The sequence below is a fragment of the Chiroxiphia lanceolata genome, chromosome 17, assembly GCF_009829145.1.
Source record: "Chiroxiphia lanceolata isolate bChiLan1 chromosome 17, bChiLan1.pri, whole genome shotgun sequence".
In the NCBI taxonomy this organism is placed as follows: domain Eukaryota; kingdom Metazoa; phylum Chordata; class Aves; order Passeriformes; family Pipridae; genus Chiroxiphia; species Chiroxiphia lanceolata.
Genome location: NC_045653.1, coordinates 4,559,551 through 4,587,166, shown reverse-complemented (window position 1 = coordinate 4,587,166; position 27,616 = coordinate 4,559,551). Strand labels below are relative to the sequence as shown.

The 27,616-nt window shown below is 45.8% G+C and overlaps 1 protein-coding gene across 1 annotated transcript in view; it reads left to right on the top strand.

The window, feature by feature from the left end:
• The window catches only part of KCNB1 (potassium voltage-gated channel subfamily B member 1), a 112,206-nt gene extending 89,793 nt beyond the window's left edge, over nt 1–22,413 (top strand). Inside the window, exon 3 of the mRNA XM_032705022.1 lies at nt 16,424–22,413. Coding sequence (XP_032560913.1) covers nt 16,424–18,442 — 2,019 coding nt within the window. The 3' untranslated portion in view covers nt 18,443–22,413. The remainder of the gene's footprint in view (nt 1–16,423) is intronic.
• Nucleotides 22,414–27,616: the final 5,203 nt, after the last annotated feature.

Sequence of the window (27,616 nt, the reverse complement as noted above, 5' to 3'; positions counted from 1 at the left end):
TGGGTGGCACCACTGTGCCCGTAGGCATCGCCCAGCGACCACTTCTTCACGCTGCCCAAACTCGCGGTGTGAACTGGGAGCTTGTCTGCACACAGGTGTGTGTGACACAGCTGTGGCAGCTGGAGGTGTGAGTCAGGGTTACCCTCTGCACGGATGGCACGGAGGGATTTCACTTTGCACTTTGCTTTCAGAGCTGCCTTGCAAGCAGTGGCCAGCACGAGCCACGTGGCTCCCACACACCAAGGCTGCCGCTTCGGCGGTGGCACCCATGCACCTCGCACCAAGATGTCTCACAGGGTGTCTGGGCTCCCTTTCCCTTGTGGGGACGGAGATCCTGGCTTATCTCACAGAGCCCTGGGAAACTTGTTGCCTGGGTGCTCACCCTACAGCCGGGTGTGCTGGGCACAGGCGTTCGCATCGCCAGTCACGATGCTGCAACTGCGCTACCAAGCTTGGAGCCTTCTATGCTTCTTGCCTTTGCCTTCAGAGGAAAAAATGTTTCCACTGCGTAAATCAAGCTATGGCCAACCCAGGCTATTGTTTTGTCTATGTTTTTATGTCCCTTTCAATATACCTGTCAGCTCTGCCACGTCCCATCTGTTAGAAAATGCCTGGGTTTACACGTTACCTCATTAGTCTTACTGTCTATCCAGCATTTTTTCCATCCTACAGGCTCCTCGCTCCTTTTACATCACTCTGATTAAATCATTTGCTTAGGCCATTAGCAATGAGACTTAGTGTTTTTGTATTCCTGGCTCCATAGGAGATGATGTGGGAGAGGGCTGAGGAAGGGGGAAAAGTTGACTTTTAAGCTGCAGGCTGGGAATGTCAGAATAGAGAGCACAGGGAATGTATATTTTACGGTGCCACTGTCGCAAGCAACACGGCAGAGCAGTGGCTTTGTGTCAAGAAACACTGTGCAGAGCAGTTTCTGTGTTTATTTTTTGGAGCAGCCTGAGCTGGGAAAAGAAAAAGCCCAGAAACCTCCCCCAGCCGAGCAGACACGCTTGGCTCTTCTGAAGCTGTTTCCCGTGAAAACATGGCTCAGGGCTCGTGTCCCGTGCTGGGGCACAGCTCCGGAGCAGGACGTGCCCAGGGAGCACAGGATTGCCCGGTGGCCTCAGCTCGGGTTTCGTTGCAGTGCTGCCGTGTCGCCCACTGGGGTTGCCGTAACCACGGCTCTGTCACCTCCCAGCAGCCCCCACAAGCTGTGGTTTCTGTGGGGATAGAATTTAACCCAAAGCTCGTGCTTGGCAGCACGTTATTTTACAGGATTGCTTAAAGATGTGTTTAAACTGTTTCAAATTACAGATTGGCCCCGAAAATGCTTCTCCTACTAGGGTCACCCTTTTAATTATAAGCATGAAGCCTTGCCTGGTAAATTGTCTGGGTACCTGTTGGATGGGGGTTTTCAGGGGGCAGTTAAGGAGGCTGAGACAGCACCAGCCTTTACTGGAACAGCAGGCAACTCATAGATTCTAAAAAAAAAAAAAGTGATCAGGATGTGAAGATCTGCCTGGCTCCCTGCCAGGCTGTTACTAGGTGAACCTAGTTGAAGCCAGGTTGGATCCTAGCCTGTGGTGGGGACAGCCACATCTGATGCTGGGTCTGTGACACCCAGGACATCTGTGCAGGTAGGGCAGTGGTGTCCTGTGAGTGTGGAGGCAGGGGAAGGGCTCCCTGACACTGTGCACAGAGTAATCCTGACAAGGGATTTTAACTTTGGCAGTATACCAAGGGCTGGGGTTTTTTTTGTGAAATCTCATGCCACAGATGCTTGTAAAGGCAGAGACAGGGTAGACCATGGCCAGCTGGGATGTGCACACTCGTGCATCACATCCAGGCAGTGGAACCTCTTTGGCAGGATTTGGCCACAGGACTGGAGCTCAGCTCAGGTGTTTTAAGAGGGGATACACACTGAGAGCCATAAAATCCCTGTGCCCTGGGAGGGGAATCCCTGTGACATTGCACCTGCCTGTAGCAGGAGGAAGGGACTCGTGTGTTGAGCCACTGTGCCACCTGGAGTCCGTCCACGTGGTGCTCGCGCAGCCGCTCCTTGCCAAAAAAAGAACACTAACAGAGTTATTTTCTTCAGAATAATAAAACAGAGAAACAGTAACAAAGCCAAGAACACTGAGATGCTGACAGCAAGAGTCTGGCTTAAATACCCCAAAATAACATCAGCCAGAGCCTGATTTCAAAGTAGCAGCCACAGCGCTACAAACACAGAGACTTGGTGATTGTTACTTTCTCCTTCAATAGAATTTTTCTTAACAGAAATACTTACAGTTTTCTTTGAGAAACTGTACGGTTCCCTCCAGGTTTCCCATTTCTTTTACTTTTTCCACCATTTTCACATAGATAGAGATTGGCCACAGTTGTTTTCTGCAAACAGCAAGTTTGGAATGGGATACAAGGTCCAACTGGGATTCCACCGAGCATGCAAACCTGAAGGGAAAAGTCTTGGAAGGAGAAGGGTGAGCTGTGCAAGATGTACTGCAGATCCCAGACTTCCAGGCTGCCTTTCACAGGGACTGAGCATGGTGCCACACTAGTTTCAAGCTCATTTCTTTGGGAATTATTTTTTTGGTGCAGAGAGAGGAGGTTTTGCAGAAGGTGGCACTAAGGGGAGGAAGCCCATTACGTCCCGTATCCCAATCTTTGAAAGTCCTCTATTTAGGCAAGTTTTGCTCACAAGGCTGAGGATCTCTCACCCATGGGAATGCAAGGGCACGGGGAATGGGGGTCCCACATCCTGCCCCCCATGCACACAGAGCCAAACCCTCCTGGCAGGGCTGTGGTGCTGCTGGCAGCGTGGGGAGAGTGGCCTTTGCTGTCATTTTCACGAAGCCACCCTGCTGTTTGTTGCTGTTTATGTTAATAATGTTTTGGCAATTTTCAAGAGTTGTTTTATTTGAGAAATTTGAAAGGTAAATTGTCAGCAACTCAGTGCTCTCCCATGGAGCAGTGCTTTGCCACTCATTTTGTTCTTTTGTATCTTCATTACCTCTCCCTTTGGTAACTGGTACCTTTGGTAGCTTAGTGGTTTAACTGGATTTTGTAGCAAAAACTGGAGGTGTATAAGGGGCTGGATTTGATTAAGGCATCTTTAAACAGGAGCCATCCCTCCCCCTCCTGCCATTTTTTTATTTGGTTTCCAATAGCGTCACCTCTTACAGGCAGCTTTAATACAGCCCAGGTAACCCTTCACATCTCCAAGAGCAGGTTGTCAGCCAGAATGTCCCAGTTTATCTGGTTTGACATCCAACTTGCCCAAAGCCGGTCAAGCTCAGCCACAGGAGTTGCAGCTCCATGTCTGGCTTATTCGTCCCAGAAATAAGGAGAGGCTGTGCCCAATTCCCTGACTGCCCAGGGAAAGTGTCTGCTCCTGGTCCTGCTCATCTAAGGAACCATTTCCTAAGCAAATCCACTGACTACTCAATAGTCTGATAGAGATGTTTCTGCCAAGAAGATAGCAGAAATCTCACATCCAAGATTTCAATCTCATGAGACCTTGTGAGGAACACTCTGCAGAGAACAATCTAATTCTCTGGAGTACTACAGGGAGCAGTATATAAGGTGATAAGTTAGGAAAATAATTGTTTTCTATGGGGTATTTTTAGCACTGCACTGTTTTCTCTGTGGTTCCCAGCCAGGCCAGGTGAGGTGGGACAGCACAGCACAGAAGCTCAGGATTCACCACTCCATTTTTTTGCCTTGGGCTTTCAATGGCCACTCGCTGAAAGTTACAGTTTGAGAATTTCCAATCCAGGGGGAAACCTTTCAGGAACAGCCCTTGAATTTGTCCACAGCAAAAGCTGGGACCAGAGCACAATTGCTGCTCAGTTACAGAACTGAAGCCAGTTTTTAGTGTGTGCAGGGATGCCAGGGTGCTGCCACAACCCCAAGCACTGCAGGGAGCAGGAACACCCCAGGCACTGGCATTCTTTCAACCTGGCTGGGAATGTTTTAGTTCCAGCTTATTTCTACTCACCACTGATATAATCAAACCATCTCTGGCCGTTGGGGTTTTTTGTTTTTTTTTTTAAATGCATGTCTGCAATGATCAAAGGGGTGTTTCATGTGATGGGGTGAGCAAAGGAAGCTCTCAAGGTCAAACCCAAAATGGCCTAATAACTCTGGGACTCAGATATTACCTCCAGCAGCAACAATGAGCCAGGAAAAGACAAGCAGCTCAGGGACCAGAAAATGAAGCTTTTCAAGCCAATAATACTCTCTGGCAGTGAGCAATCAATTGACAGAGAAATGAGAGAGAGACAGAGGAAAAAAGCCAGACCATTCAGCCCGACTGCAGAAAGGGCAGTGCCATAAAGCAGGACAATCATAAATAGAGCAGCATCTTTTTTCCTTCCTCTTTCTTTCTCAGGGGAGAGTGGCCATGGGAACAGACATACTTTGTGCCCTCTGAAGGGGATGCAGGAGAGAGCAGATTGACCCTACCTGCAGTGGGTTAATTGGGACACACGGCTCCAGTGTCGCAGCCCTTAGGACTCTTTTTTCTCTCCAAGAAATAAAGGAAAACAATGAGCCAATATTAGCTGCTCTGATGAGCCTGACCCTTCAAGATCCCCTTGGAAATTGCCAGCTCATTCCATGTAATGCATGGAGAGCCCTCAGCTGCCAGGGAGGCTCATTCACATCTGTGCCAGATTTCAACCATTGAAAGGTTATTGCTAGATCCCTTGGTAATTCCTATAAACTTATTTCTGTGGCATGCTGAGTGACTTTTCCCTTAGTCTTTTGCCTTCTTTAAATGACTCCCAGTTTAGATTTGATTTGTTTTTCCCACTCAGCAGTGTATTTCTCTCTGTGCTGGGCTTCCCCCGAGTCTCATTTCCAAATGTGCTGAGCACTTCCCCACCAGCGCTGGTCAAGCCATCAGGCAGCAGGTGACTGTCAGAAGTGCTGTCAATGAGAGATGCTGGATAATGTGCACATTGAAGAGCCTTTTTTTAATACCTACGTTGGGGCTGAGATCCTTTGCAAATCCTGCTCGGTTGGGGATTTTGCTATTTTGTGCTTCACTCGCGATGAGGCCAAATGGCAGCACAGAAATAGGAGCCCATTTCTGCAGACGTGTGGGGCATCAGGAGCCCCTGGGGTCGCTGCTTCCAGCAGGGAGATTGTGAGGTGAATCCCCCTGGTCAGTAATCAGCATTTTGCGGCAGCGAGAGCCATTCACGTGCTGTGTCCCAGCCCCAGGTAATGCCTGGGCTTCCCTGTGGGCAAGCAAGCGTCCATGGAAAGGGTTAAACGCTGCCCTCGGGAAGGTGGGTCTTACCAGTTTGCCTTGATGGAAGAGCAGAGAGCCGAAGCATCTGCCAGAGCTCGTTAGGGATAATGCAGCCTGATCGGAGACAGAGCTTTATCCAGCGGCTAAAGGAACAAAAGCGCAGGGTGGCTTTTGTCTGACCTTGCTCTGGGTTGCAGGTCCCTCCCCGGGTCACGGCCCTGCGGATCCGCCCGCTCTGCCCAAAGACAGTTTTTGCGGGTGGAAGGGCTGGATGGCTCTGCCGCAGGGACCCAGCACCGGGGCTGGACCTGTCCCAGCCAGGGCTGCTCAGAGGAACGGGGTGTTTTCTGCTGGCCAAGCAGAGCCTGAATTGCAACATCCAAACCACGCTTGAGCTGCTTCCTTGCAGTGACCTGGAACCACAGCGAGATGAGTCAGGCAGAGCCCTGCTCCGAGAGGAAAACAGGGAGTCCAGGCAAGGACTGTCCAGCTGAACTGCAATGACATTTCAGATCAGAAACACAAGCCAGAAGTGACCTGGTCCCAGGCCACACGCCACGTGTGTTTTGCAAACCCCAAAGCTGTCGTGCTCACTGCGTGCTCGATGTGAGAGATAACAGGGATAACAGGGCCATGTGCCTGACAGAAAATCCTGAGTTTCCCAGGCCATCAAAACTGCGAGTTTCCCTGGAATGACAAGTTCTATCTTTGGCAAAGAAAACTCAGGCTCTTTAATGTGCTTCTCTCCCAACTCGCCATGTTAGTGTGTGTTTGTTTAGCAAACAGTGACTAGGACTCCTTGCTAGGATTTAAAAAAAAAAAAAAAAAAAGTGATACAGGGCATTATTATTCATGGATGGAGGTGGGGAGGAGAAAGAAAAACAGTGCTAATGTAGCCAACAAGTTCAAGTAAGGTTCAACTTTGCTATTCCAAAGTCTGCTGCTATGATGAGACAGTCAAATCAGCTCAAATTAAGGGCTCAGAAAGGCTCAGCCTTTCAAAGAAGTACATTTGTGACAAGAATTATTTCTGCCAGCCAGTGTATAGTGTGGCATCATCCTATATTAACAAAGAAACCCCAAATAAAAAAAAAAGGTAACCGAAAAATGCACTAAATGCCAATGAGGTGTATCATTTCCCTTAATCTTCAGTGCTGGCCTTTGCTATTCTCCAAGTAGATTAATGCATGACGTACCATCTGGCACTCTGCAGCTGCCACTTACAGGAAACCTTCCTCCTCCCCTCCCCACTCTTCAGTAAACCTTCACTAGAAGGCAGCACATCTGCATTTTCCAAAGTTTCACGTGACTTTTATTAGGGTAAAGTGCAAAATATCAGCAAGCCAGCTACTAAAAATCAAACAACCAACCCCCCCTCCAAGAAACAGCACAAAACCCAGCTCTGCTCCCTACTCAAATGGCCAGAGGGGCTGTACTTTTTTTACTTCTTTTTTTTTTTCTTTCCCCTTTTTTTTTTTTTTTCCCTTCTGATTTTCTGCAGTCCCCTGAGCATTGAAAAAAGGCCTGGTCAAGAAGAAGTAAGTTCCTGTTGTAAGTGCACTTTGCAGGAGGATGAGAGCAGGAGGGGACTGCGCTGGTTGAGGTGTGTGCAACACCTGCCCAGCCTGTGCAGTGCCTGTTGGGAGCACACTGGGGTTTGGTGACATGGGAAGGGCTGTTGTGAGGGATTGCAGAGCTCTCAGGAAGCCAAGGGCTGTCCGAGTAGGTGTTTATTCCTTGTGGTTTGGAAAGGCTTGCTGTCGTGTCAATGCCCACAAGCCAGCAAGCATGGACTGAGTGTTCCCAGAATGCCAGACAACACTTCAAAGAGTTTGAGCTTCTTCTGAGCTCAACTGAGTTTAAAAAAAACCCTCAAAACCAACACAGCAGCAACAAAAAAAACCCAAACCCCAACAAAGAACCAAGTACACATCTCCAAAGTTCTGTTTCATCCTCTATATTTATAGCTAGAATGCATCAAAACCGTCTTACTGAGCCAAGATCAAACTCTCTTGTTGAGCTGCTGATGTAGAGCTGCCTGTTCTTTTATGTTCATGTAGATTTGCTGTCCACTGGCTCTACTTACCACTTGCTATGGCCCCATGCTAATATGAATGATTAATTGCCAAGGATTAGCTTTTAGCTGCTTTTGTACACAGTTTGTATACAGTTGTTGCTGTTTATTAAATATGTGATATCTAATCCAGTGTTTAGTGCTTACAAAGGGAAGAACCATCTGTTCTTGAGATTAAAACACTTCATTCACTTTGTACCAAAGCCCTCACCGAGGGCACTGAGCTCAGCTGTAGAGAAAAGCCTTGAGAACCCTGGCTTGGAAAGGTGGACCTGTGTGTGGACATGTCCCTTTATCAAAGCCCTCTGTCTGACACAAGGTCTGTCTGCCAGACAGGAGGATAAGTGTGGGCATGATGGAGAGCAGAGAAGCTGACAGGAAAGCATGAGGTTTTAGCAGAATAAAGGACTAAGAACCATAAAGGTGCCGAGATACTGCGGGTCTGTTTCCCACCACCTGCAAAAAGAAGGGTGTTAGCATTCCATTTGTTTGCAGGATGCTTGCAAGGAATAAACAATTAACAGGTGTAATCCCAAGGTTTCCAGATCAGTGTAAGAGATGCCACTAAAGCTCCTCTCCCATCAGGCTGTAAGTGCACAGACAGGACCTGGGGCTGTGCAGCCTGGGCTGCACCCGCGGCTCAGGAGAATTTATCTTCCCAAGGAGCACGTGTCCCCTGGCTTGTCAGGCAGCAGAAATGCCTCAGGCTAAATTTTATGCCCTTATTCCAAGCATGAAAGAAAAAAAAGCCCCTCTGAAACCTGATGGAGAAGTCCCCTATGACCTACAGCAGCCCCAGGTGCAGCAGCCCCAGTGAGCTGAAGGTCCCTTAAGAACAGCCCCTGGGACACTTGGGCACTCAGGAAACAGGACCATGCTGATGTCAAACACATTGAGCAGGCAGAGGATATTGCCCCTGCCTTTCTATCTGCGGGGATTTACTGTTCCTGCAGGCTTCCCTGCCTTTTCATAACGTCATTACTGTGACTGGTAACTGGATTTGCCACTTCTCCTAATATATTTCTGGAAGAAATGTTAAACAGGTCACCATATTTTTGCAGACACAACATCACTTGAGCTCTGTTCTAATTTCCTCTCTATGTGGCAACCCAAGATGGTATCAATGGCTCGGTAAATCTCCCTGCAGCAAAACTAATTATACCTTTTGGTGAGAAAGCAGCAGTGGAACTGGTTTAGTCTTCCAAAAAATTCCACACTATAATATGCAGGACTAATGTGCCTCAGATTTGAAAAGAATTAATATCAATTATTCTCATGCATATTCATGAGAGGAAGACTGGTTTAGCAATCAGGCTAATAGTTTTTGCTTAATTACATTTAGTTGATTTCATGCTATCTTGGCACATTCCTGATTGAATTTAACCATTAAAAAAAACCCCTCCCACAACTACTCCTGCAAACACCAACACTTTGAGCTCAGCATCCCCTGTAAATAGTGTCTGAGGCTGAGCAGACTGCTTTGCATGGTGGGAGTTGATCACGAGCATCGTCTCTCCCTGGTGCAGGGTAAAATCACAAAGGCTTCTTGAAGAGCTGTTCCCAGGCGCTCACCAGTGCTGAGGGGGAAGGCATTCTTTTTTTTTTGTTTTGTTTTATTTTTTGCTTTTTCTGAGTCTAAACCACTGTCTGCTTGAATGCAAGACAGATGGTGGGAATGGGAGATGTACCTGAAAGGGGACCCCCAACCTGGTGGGAAGGTTTTGTCTGGGAATGGGGTTTGCATCATGCCCTGATAAGAGCTGCTGACTTGCTGCAGTGCAGAGGGATGCAGAGCAGCTGGGATGTTCTGTGCATGGGGAGTCACCACCAGGGCCTGGCTCTTTAGCTGTCTTCCAGGGAAAGGCCAGGCTGTGCAATACCACACTGCCATTCCAGCTTCAGCATTTTGTACGGCACAAAGGGTGGGAATGTGTGAGCAAGATGAAGATATGGAGGGTCAGCGAGAGGGAGGGAGGGGGGATTGATGGTAGGAGTATTCTCAATGGAGACCCCTGGGTCAGGCTCAAGGATGGCAGTAGGGTTTGTGTGCATGGACATGCAGAGGGGACATGCACATATTTTGGGTCTGTCTGGAGCTGTTGGGGCTGGATGTCTCCAGTGTTGTTTACTGGGATGGTGTCGTCCTGGGCAGAAGGCAATACCAGGAGAAAAATGGGAAACTTCAGCTTCCATGTGCCATTCATTTGGTTTCTTTTTTTATTTCCCCCATGCTAGTAGCAGCAGAAATAGGACAGATCTCCCCTCTCATCCCCTCCTGAGCACTGATGTTTGAATGCAGTGTGTGCCTTTGAAGTTTGCCTTTTCAGTATTTTCATTTATCTATCATTTTTTTCTCTGGTGCACCATTTGCATCTGGGCTTTGCTCTGAAAGAAGACTGACACCATTTATCATTTAATGGGGTTTGATAGCTCTGTGACAACTAAACATGTTCTTAAGAGTATTAAAGAGTTTACAGGCAGCCATGCCTGAAGGCAACTCTTCTGCCCACTTTGGCTTAGTCAGCAGCAGTTGTAGCTGCAGCTCTCTGGGTGCCTGTAGGCAAATGAAGCATTGACATATAATCAGCAGAAGTACTGTATCCTATTTAAATAGTACTGTATACTATTTAAACTAAATAGACTTACTCTCTCAACAGATAAAGTTATTACAGCTATAATTGAAATCAAACCATTATTCAATCTGGGCTTTTCCAGGCAAATGTCAAAATTAAGATCTCGTGTGTTTCCAAAGCAAAATATAAATGGCTTTGTCTTGATTTTGTTGTTATGGATTTTATCCTGTGCAGTAATGCTTACAGAGGAGCGTGGGAGTTTACATTCTCACAGACTGAGTGCACAGTCACTGAGGTGCCATGGGGGTGTGAGCTGGTGTGTGCAGGGGCCCCTCCAGAGCACAGATCTCCTGGTGCAGAGGGGTCCCAAGAACCCCCTTGGGACAGGGTGCAGAAGAGGCATGTGAAGTGTCAGGCCAGGGAAAACTCTTAAGCATGAGTTTATACTCCCCAGGAATCAGTGGGACTTAAGGGTTTTGGAGATTCAAGGTCTTACATTACATCTTAACCTCCTTTCACGTGAAAAAGCGGATTAAAAGTTCTCTGTATTTCCCTTGCAACCATATCCCCAACTTTGGTCTCAACTTGCCATGATAGAAGAAGCAACTGTTATCTTTCATTATGGCCTCAGCATTTTCTAGAAAAAACATCCTGCAAGCCCAGTGGTCAGAATCCTGACATCAGAAGTGACTATGTTCTGCAAACTCTTTCAGTTTATGAATAAATAGGCATTTTCTAGTGAAGAGATGTTTCCTAAAACAAGTCCCTGTCAATAAATACCACAGACATGTATAGCTGCTGTGAGCAGGAGATGTTATTCCTGTGTAGAATGAAGTGGGGAGGAGATTAAGGAACTCTCCATCTGTTTCTGCACTGTGCAGCACGTGGGTATCGCTCAAAATACACTGTGCTCTCTGTTTCTCAGAGCCTGGGGAGACAGAGGCTGGCATAGGCATGGCAGGGTGGAGCTGGACAGTCTGACTGTATATTGTAGCTTGGGAAAGCAGGGGGGATGCAAGAAAAATCCCTCAGTAAATGAGGCATATGAATGAAACCTGGTCCTGATGCCGGATTTATTCTGCAGGCCTTGACGGAGCTAAAAAAGTGCATTAGACAAAACCATTATTGAACTTCTTGATTACATAACAATTTCCTCATCGTATTTCCAAGAATATCAAATCTATATTCAAACACCCTCCTACTCTCTCCCACACACCACCCCTTCTCCTTGCTATATCAGCTTCATTACTGAGTATGAAGACAGAAAAAGTATAGGGCACGTTGCCACAATCAGAGAGATCTCGGATGCTTACCCTGAGATTTTAGAGCCATCTATGGGATTTGGACAGCCAGTTCTCATTAATTTTAATGGCCTTGAAAGTCTCTGGTCTTATGCCTTGATCTCAGTTAGGGTCTTTAGCAGTGCAAAGAAAGATAATCAAGCAATAAGAGAAAGATGGGAAATTTCTGAGCAGGCGAGAGCCCTCTTCCCCCAGGGATGAGCACAGACCTTGCCATCATGAAGGATGAATTCCTGGGGCCATTCTGACCCAGTAATCAGGATCAGGCCCAGGACAGTGGGATATGTCCTGAAAGGTGCTGGGTAGAGGTGGCCTACCTAGTTTTTTAGGGCATTTTGGGGCAGGTGGGGATTAACGGCTGGCAAAAATGACACATCCATCCTGCCTCAGGAAGCAGCAGTTGCACAGACTGGCTACACTTGCTCCCATAATCAGCTTGCTTGTCTCATTTGCATGTGTAATAACCAGCATGTATGTACAATCATGCTAATCACTTCAAGGCAACTGCTTTAAATTCATCTAAAACCCTGCCCTGCCTGTCCTTGGGTTATTTAGCTTCCACAAAGGAACCATAGCAGCAATCCAGAGATTCACCTCACAAAAATCTTTGTGAAACAGTCACAAAGTGCCTGAGTGAAGGAGAAGTTTTTTCTGGAATCCTGCCCATACATACTGAGACTTGCACTACCAGCCAGTACCATCATTAGGAGCCCATCCAACAACTTCTGCAAGTAACCTAGAAAAGTACCTAGTGGGGATTTTCACAATTTATGGTGTGTTGCTGCAGGTGAAATGTAAGAGTAAACACAGAAGGAAAGAGGAAGGGAACCACAGAGCTGCTCTCATGCAATTTGTTAGTGGAAATGGTCTGAAAGTAGTGCAAGGAAAAACTAGTCTTTAACCCTGTCAGCTTTATGAGTAGCTTAAGGATTTTCTGTACTGCTCTTCTGTGGACACTGTCCCATAAGACCTGGCCTGTCAGGACTCCTGTCATTAGGTCCCATGAAGTCCACATGAGGACAGTGGAGAACATCTGCCATGGATGTGGCTCCAGAAGTACATGGACTCCTACACCTGCCTGTGTCACCAGCGTGTGCTCAGGCCAGTCATTTTAGCCATTTGTGGCTCCCATTTTCCCCCTGTGCTTCCAAATTTTAGGGTGCAAGCTTCTCCAGTGTTTTAGTTATGCATTTTATAGATCTAATGCAAACATGGGTATCTGAGTCAGAAGCTCTGGGTGCACCTGCAGTGGTGCTGGAGGTGCCTTCCCCAGTCCCCATAACAAGCCAACATATGCCAGATAAGCCAGCAGCCAAACCTGGGAGGGGCACAGCTTGCTCCATAAGTAGGAATCTGGATATTTCAGCAGCACTCACAAAATCTAACAGGCCACTGATGCTGAACTTTCCCATCCCTGTTCCTTCTGCCAGTCCAAGCCTGAGCTCTAGGGACCTCTCTGTGGTTGAGCCTGTTCAACCTCTTTGGTTGCCGGTCCAAAAGTCCTCACCAGCACAAGACCATGTTGCATGGTTTTTAAGGAATCATGAAAACTAGTGCCACAGGAGGAGGCCCTCTCCCATTCTTGCTTCTGCTTCAGCAGCTGTGGGGTCTGGGGTCAGTGCTCTGGAGCAGGGACCACAGGTGCTTTTTTCCAGCAACTGGAAAAAAGTTTTCCAGCAGCTGGAGTGTCAGTCACTGAGGAGGGATAATTTCTGGTCAAGTCCAAATTGGTCCCATTGACTATTCTTGTTAAAGAGGAGTGAACCTGGAAGAGGAAAGGAAGGAGGAAAGACCAGGAATGGAATGAAAAGCCTGCCTGCAGAGCATCTCCAGAGGCACTCCTGGTGGTGGAAATGTCCCCCCTTCAGCTTTCCGTCTCTCATTACTGACAGTGGAAAATACAAGAGCTGCCAAGCTAGAGGCTCAGTACAGCCAAGATAGGAAACCTTATTAGAGAGACAGATGGTGATTTCTATAATCTGAAATCCCAGACTGTAAATACTTTGGGATAGAGCCCTGTGCTAATGCCTGACAGCAGCTGGATCCAGTTTTCTGTGCACAGCTGTTCCTTGGGTGGCTGTTGGTGGATGGTGGATGCTCCCAGGACAAGGTGTGCTTTACAGAAGATACTTCATCTCACAGGTTTTTGTACTTCCCAACTCAAAAGTGCTTTCAATACCTGAGGACAGTCACCTCATATTTAGAAGTTTTTCTTAGCCTGACAAGATTCCCAAAGATGTATGATTGCAGCAGACCAGTTAGGGGGAAATCTGTATCTTGGGAGCACAGGTGACACCTTGCTGCAACTTGTGGAAGAAATTATAAATGTCTCTCTCTCTTTATTGCTTGGCTTCATGGCTAAATCTGCTAAACCAAAACCGAATATTACCCTTAGATCTCCCAATTTATTTATTTATGTTTATCTGGCATTGCCTTGATCTTCAAAGCAGGAAGGTATATCAAAGGAAACAGAAGGTTTGACACCAATTACTGCTTCTGGATGCCATTCACTGAATAAAGATGGAGTGTTAATATTTACACTGAAAGTGAAGGAGATAAAACCCAGGTACATCTAAGCCTACAAATAAGCCCTTCTGTGTGGGCAGAGATAAAGCCAAAGGAAAAAAAAAAAGAAATTACCATTGCAAAAATCCCAAACACCTTCCGAAATGGTGGGTTGTAGACAAAGAAATGACAGCAAAACCACCAAAAAGAGCCTTCTGGAAAAGCAAATCAGACTCCTGCTTCTCAGGGGTAGTGCCTGGTGTCTGGGAGATGGTCTTTTGAAACAAGCTATCATGCAGAAATGGTTAACATCTAAATTTCCCCACACTTCACCATGAGACACTTGACTTACATCTTATTCTCTTGAGTCTGAAGCCACCAGTTCAAGCACTTTTCCCTGTGTCCGTCTCCGCTTCTCTTCATTCCGTGGTTCTTCCTACTTTTTGCACCCCCCAAGTCTTTCCCCACAGCTTTTTTGGCTCATTGACCTGAGAAGCCTCTCAATGAGGCAAACACCCCATTGCACAAGTTCCTGTGGGGCTGTTTGTATTTCAGCAGCAAATTTGTGGAAGAGGAAGGTAGTGAGGAGAGGCAGAAGGTTCATTAGTGCTGGGAGAGTGCACAGCACAGCGAACAACAAACCTTCTCTTGCCTGTTTAGAAAGAAAAAGGAATCTTCTCAGCATTTTTCCTGGAAACACCAATTTAGTGACTGCAAGTGAGGCTATTCTAAAATTCCTGGTACTAGAGCATTGCATAGGAGGCTATTTACACTATGCACTTCTTCTAGTTAATCCAATTCACACAATGAAACCAGAGCATTTAATGGAGTAAATTCTTGTTTCTAGTAAAATCTTATTCTCCAGATTAAATTCCTAAGTCTGCAGTGTCATGTGCAAATCACAGTTATACAGTGCATTTTAGTGAGTTCAAAGGTAAATGGCTTCAGAACATTGATTTGGAAGGGGTTTTCTTAACAGCAAGTGGTTTTTAAAACACCCATTGAAATCAAGCTTTCAAAAATTGAAACTCTTGCCTTACATTTGGGTTTTTTGAAGGTATATGGGCTTTTCTCTTAAAATCATAGTTTGCTATATGAGCTTAATTCAAGTGAAGCATCCAACCTTTGTAGACTATTTCTACCTTTCAGCTGTGGAGAAAAGGTCTTCTAGAGAAGACCATAGTGTTTCTGAACCATGTTGTACCTGCATATTTCTCCTTGGAGGAGAACCAGGCTTGTTCCATTGCAGCAGCTGCCTGTTTGGGGATAAATGTTCAGAAGTCTGATATTTCCTGACTGTTAGGATGTTTGTGCTGGCTTTGGCTGAAGAGAAATCCATCAAGAATTTCTTTCTCCAGTTCCCCAGGTGGTAACTGTGGATATTCTGGTATTTTAAGGCTGGCTGAGAAAGGTCACTGTGACTGTGTTATATTGGCCAGGAAAGAGTGTGTCTTTGTCATGTGTTTTGTAATTCATTGCTTAACGTTGTGTATCTAGTCATCAGGCATATATATTGCAATCAATTTCATGCTGCTTTTCTATAAAAAAGGAGAAAAGCCTTCATAAGGGACCAGCTTACACTGAAGTGAGGACATAAAATGTTAGTCACATGTATGTGTGTTTTGTAGTCGTAGCTGTTTTCTGGCAGTTACCTAAGAAACTATATATTACCCTACCCAATCAATAAACTAGAAAGAGAATTCACTAGTAGAAAAAATGCTCCTCGAATTGTCTGTCAGCTCTAAAACCTCCCTAAAAAGGCTTTAAAAGGAGGTGTAATTAGGGAAAGCTGGAAAGTATAGAATTAATGTCTATACAAAACAGGTACGGAAGGACAGCCTGCCTACGCCATGGGGAAGCTGCAGACACACTAATGCAGCACTTCAGAGTCGGTGGCCCAGGATCTGATCAGATTTACGTGGGACTTAGAGAGGCTGCTCACTGCAGAGCATTGCACAGGATCTCGTTGCACTCTTCAGCTGTTTTCTGACAACAGATGAGGTCTCCAGTGGCTGGACCTGCCCTGCTTTGGCTGTCCCAGTGTCCAGTTTGGTTTGCTTGGATGTTTGGTCTTTCCCCTGGTCGGTCACTTGCAGAATAGCTCAGAGCTCAAAATGCCTTAAAAAGCTTGGTGAAGTTTTCATGTATTTCACAACCATCAAGTTTCAAATTAGAGATGAGTCATTAAACAAGAGTGTATTATTTGTACACTTACATAGTAGAATTGTACACACATCTCTGTAATTAGCCATAAGCACCCAAAATTACAGCTGTAACTGTGCATTAACTGGAGGACACTGCTCTGATCGAATTATATATTCAGAGTTGCATTCCTTCTTGCTTAAATTTCAGAGCCTGTTGTCCAGATGGGCTTTGTTGGGCACCTAATTAGTAGTTACTCAAAAGCTCCTGCTGTGATCAGCTTCACAGCCCTCCTGGCATCCTCCTGGCATCCTGGTGGCTGGGTATGTGTTCCTTGACTACGTGGAGATGAAGGCACAGGAGTTGAAGTAGATGTTTTATCTCCTTTATGCATCTGCCATAACTTAAACAGCTTCCAAAATAAAATCAGCTCAGGGTGCATTGGTTATCTGACTTCTGTGTACTGAGCAAAATTAGTATTGCAGTGTGTAAGTGAAAATACAGCCATGTGTTAAAGGCAGCGATAGCATAATGTATTCTGAGATGAACTCACTGTTTTCTCTTTCCTTTCCAGATTTTGGCAATCATTTCCATCATGTTTATTGTACTATCTACAATTGCCTTGTCCCTTAACACACTTCCTGAACTACAAGGCATGGATGAATTTGGGCAGACCACAGATAACCCCCAACTTGCCCACGTGGAAGCAGTGTGCATTGCATGGTTTACAATGGAATACCTCCTGCGGTTCCTCTCCTCGCCTAAGAAATGGAAGTTTTTCAAAGGCCCCCTGAATGCTATAGATTTGCTGGCTATCTTACCCTACTATGTCACTATCTTCCTCACTGAATCCAATAAAAGTGTACTTCAGTTCCAAAATGTACGACGAGTGGTCCAAATATTTCGGATTATGAGGATACTCCGGATACTAAAGCTCGCCCGGCACTCAACGGGTTTACAGTCCTTGGGGTTTACACTCAGGAGAAGTTACAATGAGCTTGGATTACTCATCTTGTTTTTGGCCATGGGCATTATGATCTTTTCCAGTTTAGTGTTTTTTGCAGAAAAGGACGAGGATGATACAAAATTCAAGAGCATCCCAGCTTCCTTCTGGTGGGCAACAATCACCATGACAACAGTAGGCTACGGAGATATCTACCCCAAAACTCTTTTAGGTAAAATAGTAGGAGGACTGTGCTGCATTGCTGGTGTGCTGGTGATTGCTCTTCCCATCCCAATTATTGTCAATAACTTCTCTGAGTTCTACAAAGAGCAGAAGAGGCAGGAGAAAGCCATTAAGCGCAGGGAAGCTCTTGAAAGAGCAAAAAGGAATGGTAGTATTGTTTCCATGAACATGAAGGATGCTTTTGCCCGCAGCATAGAACTCATGGACATTGTGGTTGAAAAGAATGGAGAAAGCATAACCAAAAAGGATAAAGTTCAGGACAATCATTTATCTCCCAGCAAATGGAAATGGACCAAGAGAACCCTTTCTGAAACTAGCTCTAGTAAATCTTTTGAAACTAAGGAACCGGGATCCCCAGAAAAAGCCAGGTCATCTTCAAGTCCCCAGCACTTGAACGTCCAGCAGCTTGAGGACATGTACAACAAAATGGCAAAGACTCAGTCCCAGCCAAACCTTAACACTAAAGAGTCGAGTCAGCCCGGAAGGCAAAAGGAAGAGCTAGAAATGGAAACCCTTCCCGGCCCTATGGTGCCCCTGCTGACAACTCGCACTGATGGGATCGTTGACATGAGGAGCATGTCCAGCATCGACAGCTTCATAAGCTGTGCGGCAGAGTTCCCCGACTCCGGGCGGTTCTCCCACAGCCCGCTCACCACCCTGCCCTGCAAGGGCAGCATTAACGTCATCCAGGAGCAGAGCAGGCCAGAGGGGAGCGGTGCCAGGTATGTGGAAATGAACCCGAGCTCCGAAGGCAGCCACCGTTCTGCTTTTTTCATTGAAAGTCCCAAAAGCTCCATAAAGGCCAGTAACCCTTTAAAACTAAGATCTCTGAAAGTCAACTTCATGGAAGAGGACACCAGCACATTAGTACCAGCATCAAATGTACTGAGGATATATCCAGACTCTCTCAAGAGCCGGGGAGCTGCTGCTGCCACAGATACTTCCTTACTCTCTGACAGATCTCTCATGAGCCCAGAACCCTCAATCTACACAACTGCGAGCGCGAGAACCCCCCCAAAGTCACCGGAGTCACAGGCAGCCATAGCTTTCAACTTCCATGATGCTGGTATACACAAATATATAGACGCTGACACCGATGACGAAGGTCAGCTGATGTACGATTCAAGTCCGCCCGGAAATGTGAGTCCCAAGTACAATGTTACAAACAGTGGCTATCTAAAGCAAAAGGACCATGTTTATAGAACAGAGAAGAACCATCTAGAAGCTGCTGCTTTACCCACCTCCCCTAAGCTGATAGGGCAGAACTGCATTTACTCTATGGAAGGTATCACTGGAAGAACCCAGGGCAATCAGGAGACTGTCAGACTAGAAAATCACATTTCCCCAGAAGTCCATGTATTACCAGGCAGTGGAGGACATGCTAACACACATGATCAAAGCATCTGAGGTGGGCTCCAAAAGAACTTACTGAAAGTTTAAAGGAATGTCTTTACAGTCAACACAAACAAAAGAGCTTCTGCATGGCATGAACTTGGCTGAAACAAGCCACTTGTTTCTAAAAGTCTGGGGGAGGTCCAGTGTGGGTTTGTGAAAATGTCCTTCTCTGAAACAACTCTAAAGACATTGACCACATCAGTCAAAAATAAGGATTGCAAATCATGATCACACATTGATCTCCTTTCATGTTGTCCAGTGAAGCCAATGTGACCAAATATCCATCCATTCCCCTTGAACGCTAGAGCTCCTTTTGGAAATATTAACATCTGATTTGCGTTAGTTCCATAAAGGATGCCAAGGCAGCCAGATTTGAACTCTGGAATAAATTGCTGGGGTTGGTATAAAGCTTTCAAAAACACAATGCTCACTGCTTCAGGGCAGCTGTTCCCCATCTACAGCTTTCTCTGATGGATATTATGTCTAAAGGTAACAGGGAACACTTGCATTATTGGAAAATCCGAGTGAAAACCATTTAAAACAAATAATGGTCTAGAGAAACCAATTATTAAAATGCTCTCTGTGTGTTTAACAATCCGATATCCTGTAGGACCTGATGTTTTCTTTTGAAATATCAGCAGGGTGAGTTGCACCACTTGTATCTAATCCCAAACATCCCCTAGGACATAGTGAAACTTGCACTGACCCTCTGCTAAAAGCCGGTACCTGCCCCAGGGCCAGCGCGTGGCCCTCGGGGGCCCACAGCCCACGTGGGAAGGTGTGAAGGAGCCATGCAGAAGCAGGACTCTCCAGGGGCACCGCAGCCAGACCCCCTTCCCGGTGCCGGGGAGCGCAGGGCTGGAAGGAGAGCTCGGCTCTCGCCCTCGGTGGGGAGGGAGATGTGGCTGCGCTGCCCGCGGGGACGGTGAGCGCGGCGAGACCCCCGGCACGTTCCGGGGGCACCGGGATGGCTGCCTGGCCCCCCCTTCCAGCCCGCCCGCCGGCTCCAGGCGCCAACCAGAGTCTCGCCCTTGGCGTAGGAGAGGAACAGGTTGGTCCGAAGCTTTTTGCGCCCAAGCAGCGCAGTGAAAGATATGCAAGTGTTACATAAATATGCAAAAAGAGGGATTCGTTAGTGACCCGTCCCGGGCCTGGCTGTGCTCCCTCTCGCCAGGAGGTTGGACAGGAGAGGCTCCTGCAGAGCCGTGGCATGAAGCAGCTGCGAGAGGCAGGAGAATCAGGCCTGACGTTTTAATAACATCCAGTCGTTTTTAAGCGAAACGAGAAAAGAAAAAAAAAAAGAGAAAAAAAAAAAGATCTGACCATTTTAAGTGAACAGAACTAGCAGCCACCAGCCTAGGTTTTTAAAATATTATTGTTTCAATAAAGTTATGTCAAATTGTGTAGGAAATAATTTGTCTTTGGTTTTTAATCTTGGGGGGGAAAAGCACTTTACGTTGACTTTTTGTTGTCGTTGTTGCAATGCTGGAGTAGGATAGCAGAGTGTAACAATCAAGCACTTTAACCAAGCACTACTTTAATTTGTGCCTCCTGTTGTGACTGTGATTTGTTACACGCCTGTAGCAAGTCACAACCTGTCCTGTGATAACTGTGATGGTAATCTTTTCCGTTGTTCTCTGTTTCTACTGTAAAACTCAACTGTAAATAACTGTCAATGAGCGTTTCCTGACCTATTCCGAGTTCTGCCGGGGCGTGTAGCGATCTGCAGGCAGCAGGTCTGGGGACGAGCTGAGACACGGGACGCGGGAGCGGAGACACAGGTGGGAGGAAGACCCCCCCCCCAAGCCGCTCGAGTCCGCTGCGTTTTGTTCCTTCCTATTGTAAAACCAAGCCGTTGGTTAGTCCTGAATGTACCGTCTGTCCGTCCAGGCCGTGCCGCACTCCTGTCTGTAACCCTAGTGGTGAATGCAGCATGTACAGACAAAAGCAATAAGCACATACCTGTTTTAGTAACTACCGTGGGTTGCGGTGAGAGCTTTGTTAGGTGTCTCCTCGGCACAAACTGTACACACGGTGGAGTGACTCTGCTCTGCTCAGCCGACCCTGGCCCCGGGCGGTGGGACCAGCCCAGGGACTCGCTCAGAGCCGCCCTTGCAAGGCGAGACCCCGGGAAGGCGCGAGTGAGACCTGAGCCACCCCCTCAGGAATTACCTCGTGCCGCGCAAAGAGTGACGCGGAAGGTACCCAAAAGAAGTCCCAGGCACCGTGTGCTCCACAGGGTATTTACACAGGGCCAGTTCCTGAGGTTTGTTCGCTTTTACTCTGCCTTCCCGCAGCCTAAACCACCGTTCCTCTGAGTGGGCTCTTTGCCTGGTGAAGGACTTTAGGATTTGGCCATAGTAAATACAAGTGTACTTAGAGGAACCGACGTATTGCTGAGATACTAGTTAAGATTGAGCCGACATGAAAAAGTGAAGTGACTTTCCAGCAGATAAGCTTTAAATACTGATTTATTCTGTGGCTTTCTGAGGCCACGGAGCAGCAACGAGAAATCTTAAGGAGAACAGTCTTAACATAATCTCTGTGTTTTAGTGATCATTCATGTCTGCCATCTGCACAACTGTAAAAAGAAGAAAAAATCAGGGAAAATTTTTTTGATAAAGTAACTAATAGTGATTTCCAAGTTAAATATTTTTAGAGCTGATGCTTTCATGTGGAAAAAAAAGTCATATTTTACATATCGCAAAAGTGAACGTATTTAAATATAGCCATATAGTGTAGTATTTACCACACTCTCATCCAAATTGATGTATTTGGTTTATAGATGGCACTGACAAAAATGTATAGATCAACAATTCTATCATTTTTTATCTGATAATCAACTGGTGCAACTCTCCTTGTAACCAAAGGCCCTCTGTCTGCCTTGTGTGATCGCTCACGACACACACCTTATGTCATCTATTTAGTCCTACCTTTAAAGTAGCATTTTATTGAGTCACTTTTGAAAGCCAAATTCAAAAGTATCATTAAAAATCTACCTTTTAAGTCTGAATAGCCAAAGTCCTATAGATTTCTTATAGAAAGCAAATAATTAAAAATTAAGCATATAATATGCTTGAAGAGCATTTCTTTCTTATTTGTGTATGAAGATGTAGCTCTCATTTTGTGCCCAATTAAAAAGGAAGTATGTTTAATTTATTTTAATGAAATAAAGTCTGAACATGAAGTATGTATCTATATATGTGTGTGTGTGCATAATACACATATATATAATGTAAGCACTGGGAAATCTACTCTAACCTAAAGCTGTGATAGACTAAATCTGTACTCATTGCAAAGGAAAGGCAGTGCTTTGAAAACATAATGCTCACCAAATCCTATAGACCCTAGAAAGACAATTTAATGTTATAGTTTGTTTGATACATGTTTCCCAAAGTTCATAACAGTTGGGGAAAATAGGCATTATCTCCTGCATGCAGTATCTCCTGATTAAAGCATGCAGTTTAATCACTGATATTTGGCATTCAGGTCTGCGAATTTACTGTGCACCATGTATCAAGCAAGCTGACAGAGCCTCACCTGCTGCTGCAGAAGACTTCACACCTGAAAGGACTATGTACGTGTGATGTCTGCGCTTGCTTGTATCCTACACCATCAATGTTGTTTTTAATACATATCTATAAATATATATATAGAACATATATATATGTGGAAGGAGTGGGTGCAGTTGTCTTAACCAGGAGGCAAAGATTCTTTGAGTTTTAGCCTTGAACAGAGGAAAAAAGCCGTGACATTGCAGTAGATTTCTCAGTGCCTTTTCTTAGAAACTTCACCTAAGCACACTTATGGAAAAAAAAAAACCCTAACAAAAAACAAAAAAAAACCAGAAAACAACCCAAAACAAAAGAGTCTCCTGTGAAATCCACATTTTTTCTGAAAGGTTCGAGAGTCAATAAAGGTAGAAGAAAGGAGGAAAAAAAAAAAAAAGAGAGAGAGAGAGAGAGAGAGGAAAAGAAAACCCGTGGAACGCACATTCCCTTCCTGAACATGCCGTGTGTCAAATGCCGGGGAATATCCGCCTGTGCGAGTCACGCAGAAACACATCCGAGGCCGTCGGTTTCTTTGGCAACTATGGCTGTGATAAACTGTAGCCTTTTCTTCCCTTGCAGCTAATAAGATACACATTTCTAAGGAAAACAGTATTCTCTTCTGTAAAATTGTAATGTATTGTTAATATTTGTACCTATTGTATATTTATGTCTTGACAGAATTATGACTGGTACAGTTTATAGTCAATAGCAAGGGTATGTAAAACTCATTGCAAAGACAAGGTTTCTAAAGCCACGTTCTCTCTCTGTTGGTAAGCTCCACATAACATGATCTCCACTAGCTTTTAACACCTCATTTTAAAGAGAATTGTAGAATTACTGAATAAAGCAGTCGGGCGATGGAGAACCGTGTGGCACCAGTGCCCTCCTGCACAGTCCAGCCGGGAACAACGTGGGGACTTGGCCTTCCCCGGTCACTCCAAATTAGCTCCAACCCCTTCATGTCCGGGCAGTCACTTCTGCTCACGGTAATCAGACTGAACTAGTGTTACCTTGGGTTGCTTTCGGATCACCCGCTTGGGGAGAATATGGCTTTAAATAGTTCTTGAATAAAGTACAGAAGTTCTAGTTACCTCTGTACCTCCTGCTTGCCATTGTGTTGGCTTTATAAGTATCTAATGTATGGAAAAGTCGTGTGACTTTCATGCATTCCAGAGTAGTCTATTTTTCTGTTCAGATTTAAAAAAAAAAAATTAATTATATATATATAAAAATATAAATATATATCTGTATTTTTAGCAAATTTATAATAGGGCGATCAAGTCAGATTTCTTCTTTTTGTATTACAGAATAATATATTAGATGCTTTCTTGGTGTTCATTTACACAGCTGATCCCCCAACCTTTTTGTTGTCATTATTTTCTTCTGTTCTGATAAACACCTGCAACATCCCCTCCTGGAAGTGCGTCTGCGAAAGGTCGCAGAGTTTGTCTGATGTTGTCACGTTTTTGTATTTTCCTGTTTGTGGTACTTAAAACTAACCAGAGACTGCCTCTGGAAACTGAGATGTTCCTTCTGAGAAACACAGAGCGGGCCAGACCCTGCCCTCAGTGATGGCAGGGGAGGTGTCAGCCAACGCCACTGGCTGCAGTGTTCTTCCAGATGCACATTGATTAAGCTGAGAACATAAAGAAGAGACAGGATTTGAATCAGGCAACGCTCCCACCTTCAGGGGAGTTTTTCCTGGGTTAAAACAGAAGTGTCAAGACTTTCATTTCCCACTGGCTTTTGGAATTTTTATTTTTGGTCCCAGAGAAAATCAGGAGATGAGAAAAAATTACGGAGGAATGAGCAACCTGAACATAAACATTCAAAAAGGGATTTTGATTTAGTTATGGTCAAGTTTGTCCGTGTACCTCCTTACTTAATGATCCTCCTTGCTCCCTTTACAGCTGTACCCTCACAGAAACTGAATAAAAAGTCCATGAGATAAATGTGCATCCTGAAGCTATCTCATGGCCTGGTGAAGTTCAGCATGATGAAGAGCTTCAGACCCGCTCTGTAGCTCTGCACAGACATCTCCTTTTGAATGCACCCACTAGTCTGGTCAGTGACCATGTTTTTGCCAAAGATGGAGTTCTGGTTCCATTTCCTTTTGTTTGCTTGTGTGATTTTCTTACATGCCCACCACAGTAGCCGATAAACCTGGAACAGATTTAATTTGGGAAACCATGTGTTTCAGAAAGTCCAGATACCACTCGAATGAATGGAATAACCAGTAGACCCAGGCTTGCATGTTATTAATTATCAGCAAGGCCCATTCACACATGAAGATATTAAAGCTGGGTAGGATTTTTCTGTTCTGGGAAGCAATTAATGCAATAGCCCCCTATATCTATCATCAACAGTCACATTAAAGGTCCCTTCAAAAGGCACCTTCCATGTCAGGTTTGTTTGAGCATAGTCAACAAAACCATAGAAAGCTTCCAGTCACACCAGTCTTAACTTCAGCCTCCCATACCAGGACAGGAATGCCCCAAATACCAACCAGCCCTCTGAAGAAGAGATGTTTATTTTCCAGCATGTGTCTCATACCCCATGCTGATCACATTTAGGCTCTTGCACTGAAACTTTGTCTTGCCCAGACAAAGGAAACCTTAGGAAAACTGAAAGTCTGCATCCAGGGTGTGTATCCCCTTTGTTGCTGGTGTTACCTAAGCCACAATAAGTGTCCTTTGACACCAATGGTTGGGTGCCACAAGTGTTCATATCTGTAAATACTACTCAGAATTTTGCTTTGCTTGATTCTGGCTTCATCGCACAAGAAGTTTTCAGTCTAGAGGCTTAGAAGAGAAAGCAAAAGCTTCCTTTTTCTTTTTAACTAGAAATAATACTATTGATGCTCTGTAGGACTGAACAAGGATTAACCTTTGTTTTTAAAGGGGTCTATTCAAGACTGCAGTGACACTACCTTCAGAAATTAATAATCAGGCTGGACTCAGTACAAAGACCCCTCCAAACTAGAGCCTCATGGAAGCCAGGGAGCCAAATTTGCATGAAATGCCAAATTCTTTGCTGCTGTAAGTAAAAGCCCATTTAGACCAGTAAAGAATTTGGACCCATATCTCTAAAAACTAATGGAAAACTAATAGCTTTGTATGACCTCAGGGCTGGAGGTGTCTGCCCACAGTACCTCCAAGGAAACCAATGGGGTGAGGGAATGGGAAACAGAGGCAGGTCAGTGAAAGCCTGGGAAAGGAGCAAATCCTTCAGTCAAGAGGATGACAAACATGTCATTCCAAACTTGACTGACCATCCGTCCATGTCAGCTCACTCGTTGTGGACTTGATGCCACAAGTGCCATCCCAAATTCACATGTGACTGTCCCTACAGCAGGACCACAACCCCAGCCCCACGGTTCAACACCCTCAGCCCTCGGTCCAGGGGCTTACTGAGGCTGGGAGGACACCACTAGCACATGGGCCAGTGGTTACCTTGGATTGTGGCACAACCTCTGGTCCTGTTGGTAACCAGCATTTGAGGCAATTCACCCATTCTTCTCTACTCTCTCTGTTTCATTCAGGAGCTCTGCCCTTTATGATTCTTCTTCCTGTAATGTTTCACTGCCTCCATGTACCATTAGCCACGTACTGTTGGCTCCTGCCCCTGTGATTTATTTTGTTTATGTCACTTTTATTGCCTTGTGACAAAGAAGAACATTTTTTTCCCCTTTCTCTGGCTTTTTGGTGGTGGGTGCAGAAAATTGCTTCTTTTGCATTGAACCATTCCCCACTGGTGTGCTTGGGGGATGGGGGAGCAGCATCTCCGTGTTACTTTGAATTTTGAAGCCATGGTACTGTACTCAGAAAGGCCAGCCACAGCTACCAACCAAACTCGCTTTCCAACTAGATTAGCATTAAAAAAATAACACCCCAACTTCCTGCAGCAGAATCCTGCTCTCTCATCAGGCAGGGGAAGCAGCTCCTGAAAGGGGAGAAAACATCAGAGGGGCACTGTAACAAGTGCTGATTAACTGCGACTCCACGCCCAGAGGAGGACCCGGGGCTGTGCTGCACATGGGGCTGCTCCACATTTCCCAGGGCCAGGGAGCAGCCTCGGGACCTGCTTGTCCAAAAGCCCAGGGCAGATCTGGACCTGCAGGGCCCCCGAGCCCGGGCAAGGGCTTCCCAGTGACACCTCCCAAGGGCAGCAGCTGAGCATCCCTAGTCACTGAAGGATAGGAAAGCTGTGGGGTTCCCTTTAAAAGAAAAATGTGACATTTAACAACAAATAAAAACTGGAAAATGTGTTTCCTGTGCCTCTGCTGGTACACCGAGAGGGAATTGCTTTTGTAGCTGGAAATTGAAAGTGACTGACCCAGAAAGGGCAGGCTGGGACCGGTTTCTCCCTTACCTTGCACTTTGGTTATTTTATAACCTGTGCAATGGGGAAGCAATGGGGAACCCAGGTCAGTGTGTCTGTGAGGAAGGGCAGTGCTTGTGCCTGACAGCCCAGCAGATCCTGCACCTCTTGCACAATCTCTTCACTGGGTTATATTGGATCCACCCGAGGGGCAATGCGCCAGCAGATTTGTTTTCTCCCCTTTTGAGAAATGTTTCCATGCCCTGGCACTTTGGGGTGATTACAGCAACATTAGCCATATACTAGTGTACTTAGAGTCTTACATTTTTTGTTACTTTGATTTAGTCATTCTTTGTTGAAGTTTATTGACCTCTCCGGTTGTTTCCGTAAACAAATTATTAAAAAAAAAAATAAAAATCCGTGTCTTTATATGCATGTAGTAGTATGAAACTGTGATCAATGTGTGACATTCAGAAACTGTACTGTCTTGTAAAATATGTCCAAATGTCTAAGGGTTTTAAAGCAATGGTCCCTTACTACAGCCTACAGAAATAAATAAAAAGGTATGGATAAACCCAAAGCCTTTATTGCTCTGTTTCATGGTCACATACACTGGCCAAAAATACAACTCTGATCCGCTGGCACTGAGCTTCAGCTTCAGCTCATTGCAGCTGACAGCAGGTTTAGACATATGTTATTTGCTCACGGATAAGGCCGTGATTCAGGAAAGCAGTGCCGAGCCTGACACCTCCTGTTGTAAGTCTGACAGATCCAGAGCACAAACCTTCAGTCCTCACCCTACATGGACAAAACCCGTCTGCATCTCCCGGCACCACAGCCAGGCTCAGGGACCGGGGCCTCGCCCAGCTCCTCTGGGCACAGACCAGGGATGTGCAGCACACACGTGGTCCCTGTCACACACGTGGTCCCTGTCACACACGTGGTCCCTGTCACAAATGTGCTCTCTGTCACACACATGGTCCCTGTTACACACATGGTCTCTGTCACACACATGGTCTCTGTCACACAGGCCGTCCCTGTCACACACATGGTCCCTGTCACAAATGTGCTCTCTATCACACACGTGGTTCCTGTCACACACATGGTCTCTGTCACACACATTGTCCCTGTCACACATATGTCCCCTATCACACACATGGTCCCTGTCACACACATGGCCCCTGTCACACATGTGGTCCCTGTCACACACATGGCCCCTGTCACACACATTGTCCCTGTCACACACATTGTCCCTGTCACACTCGTGTCCCCTGTCACACACGTGTCCCCTGTCACACTGGCCATGCAGGGGAAT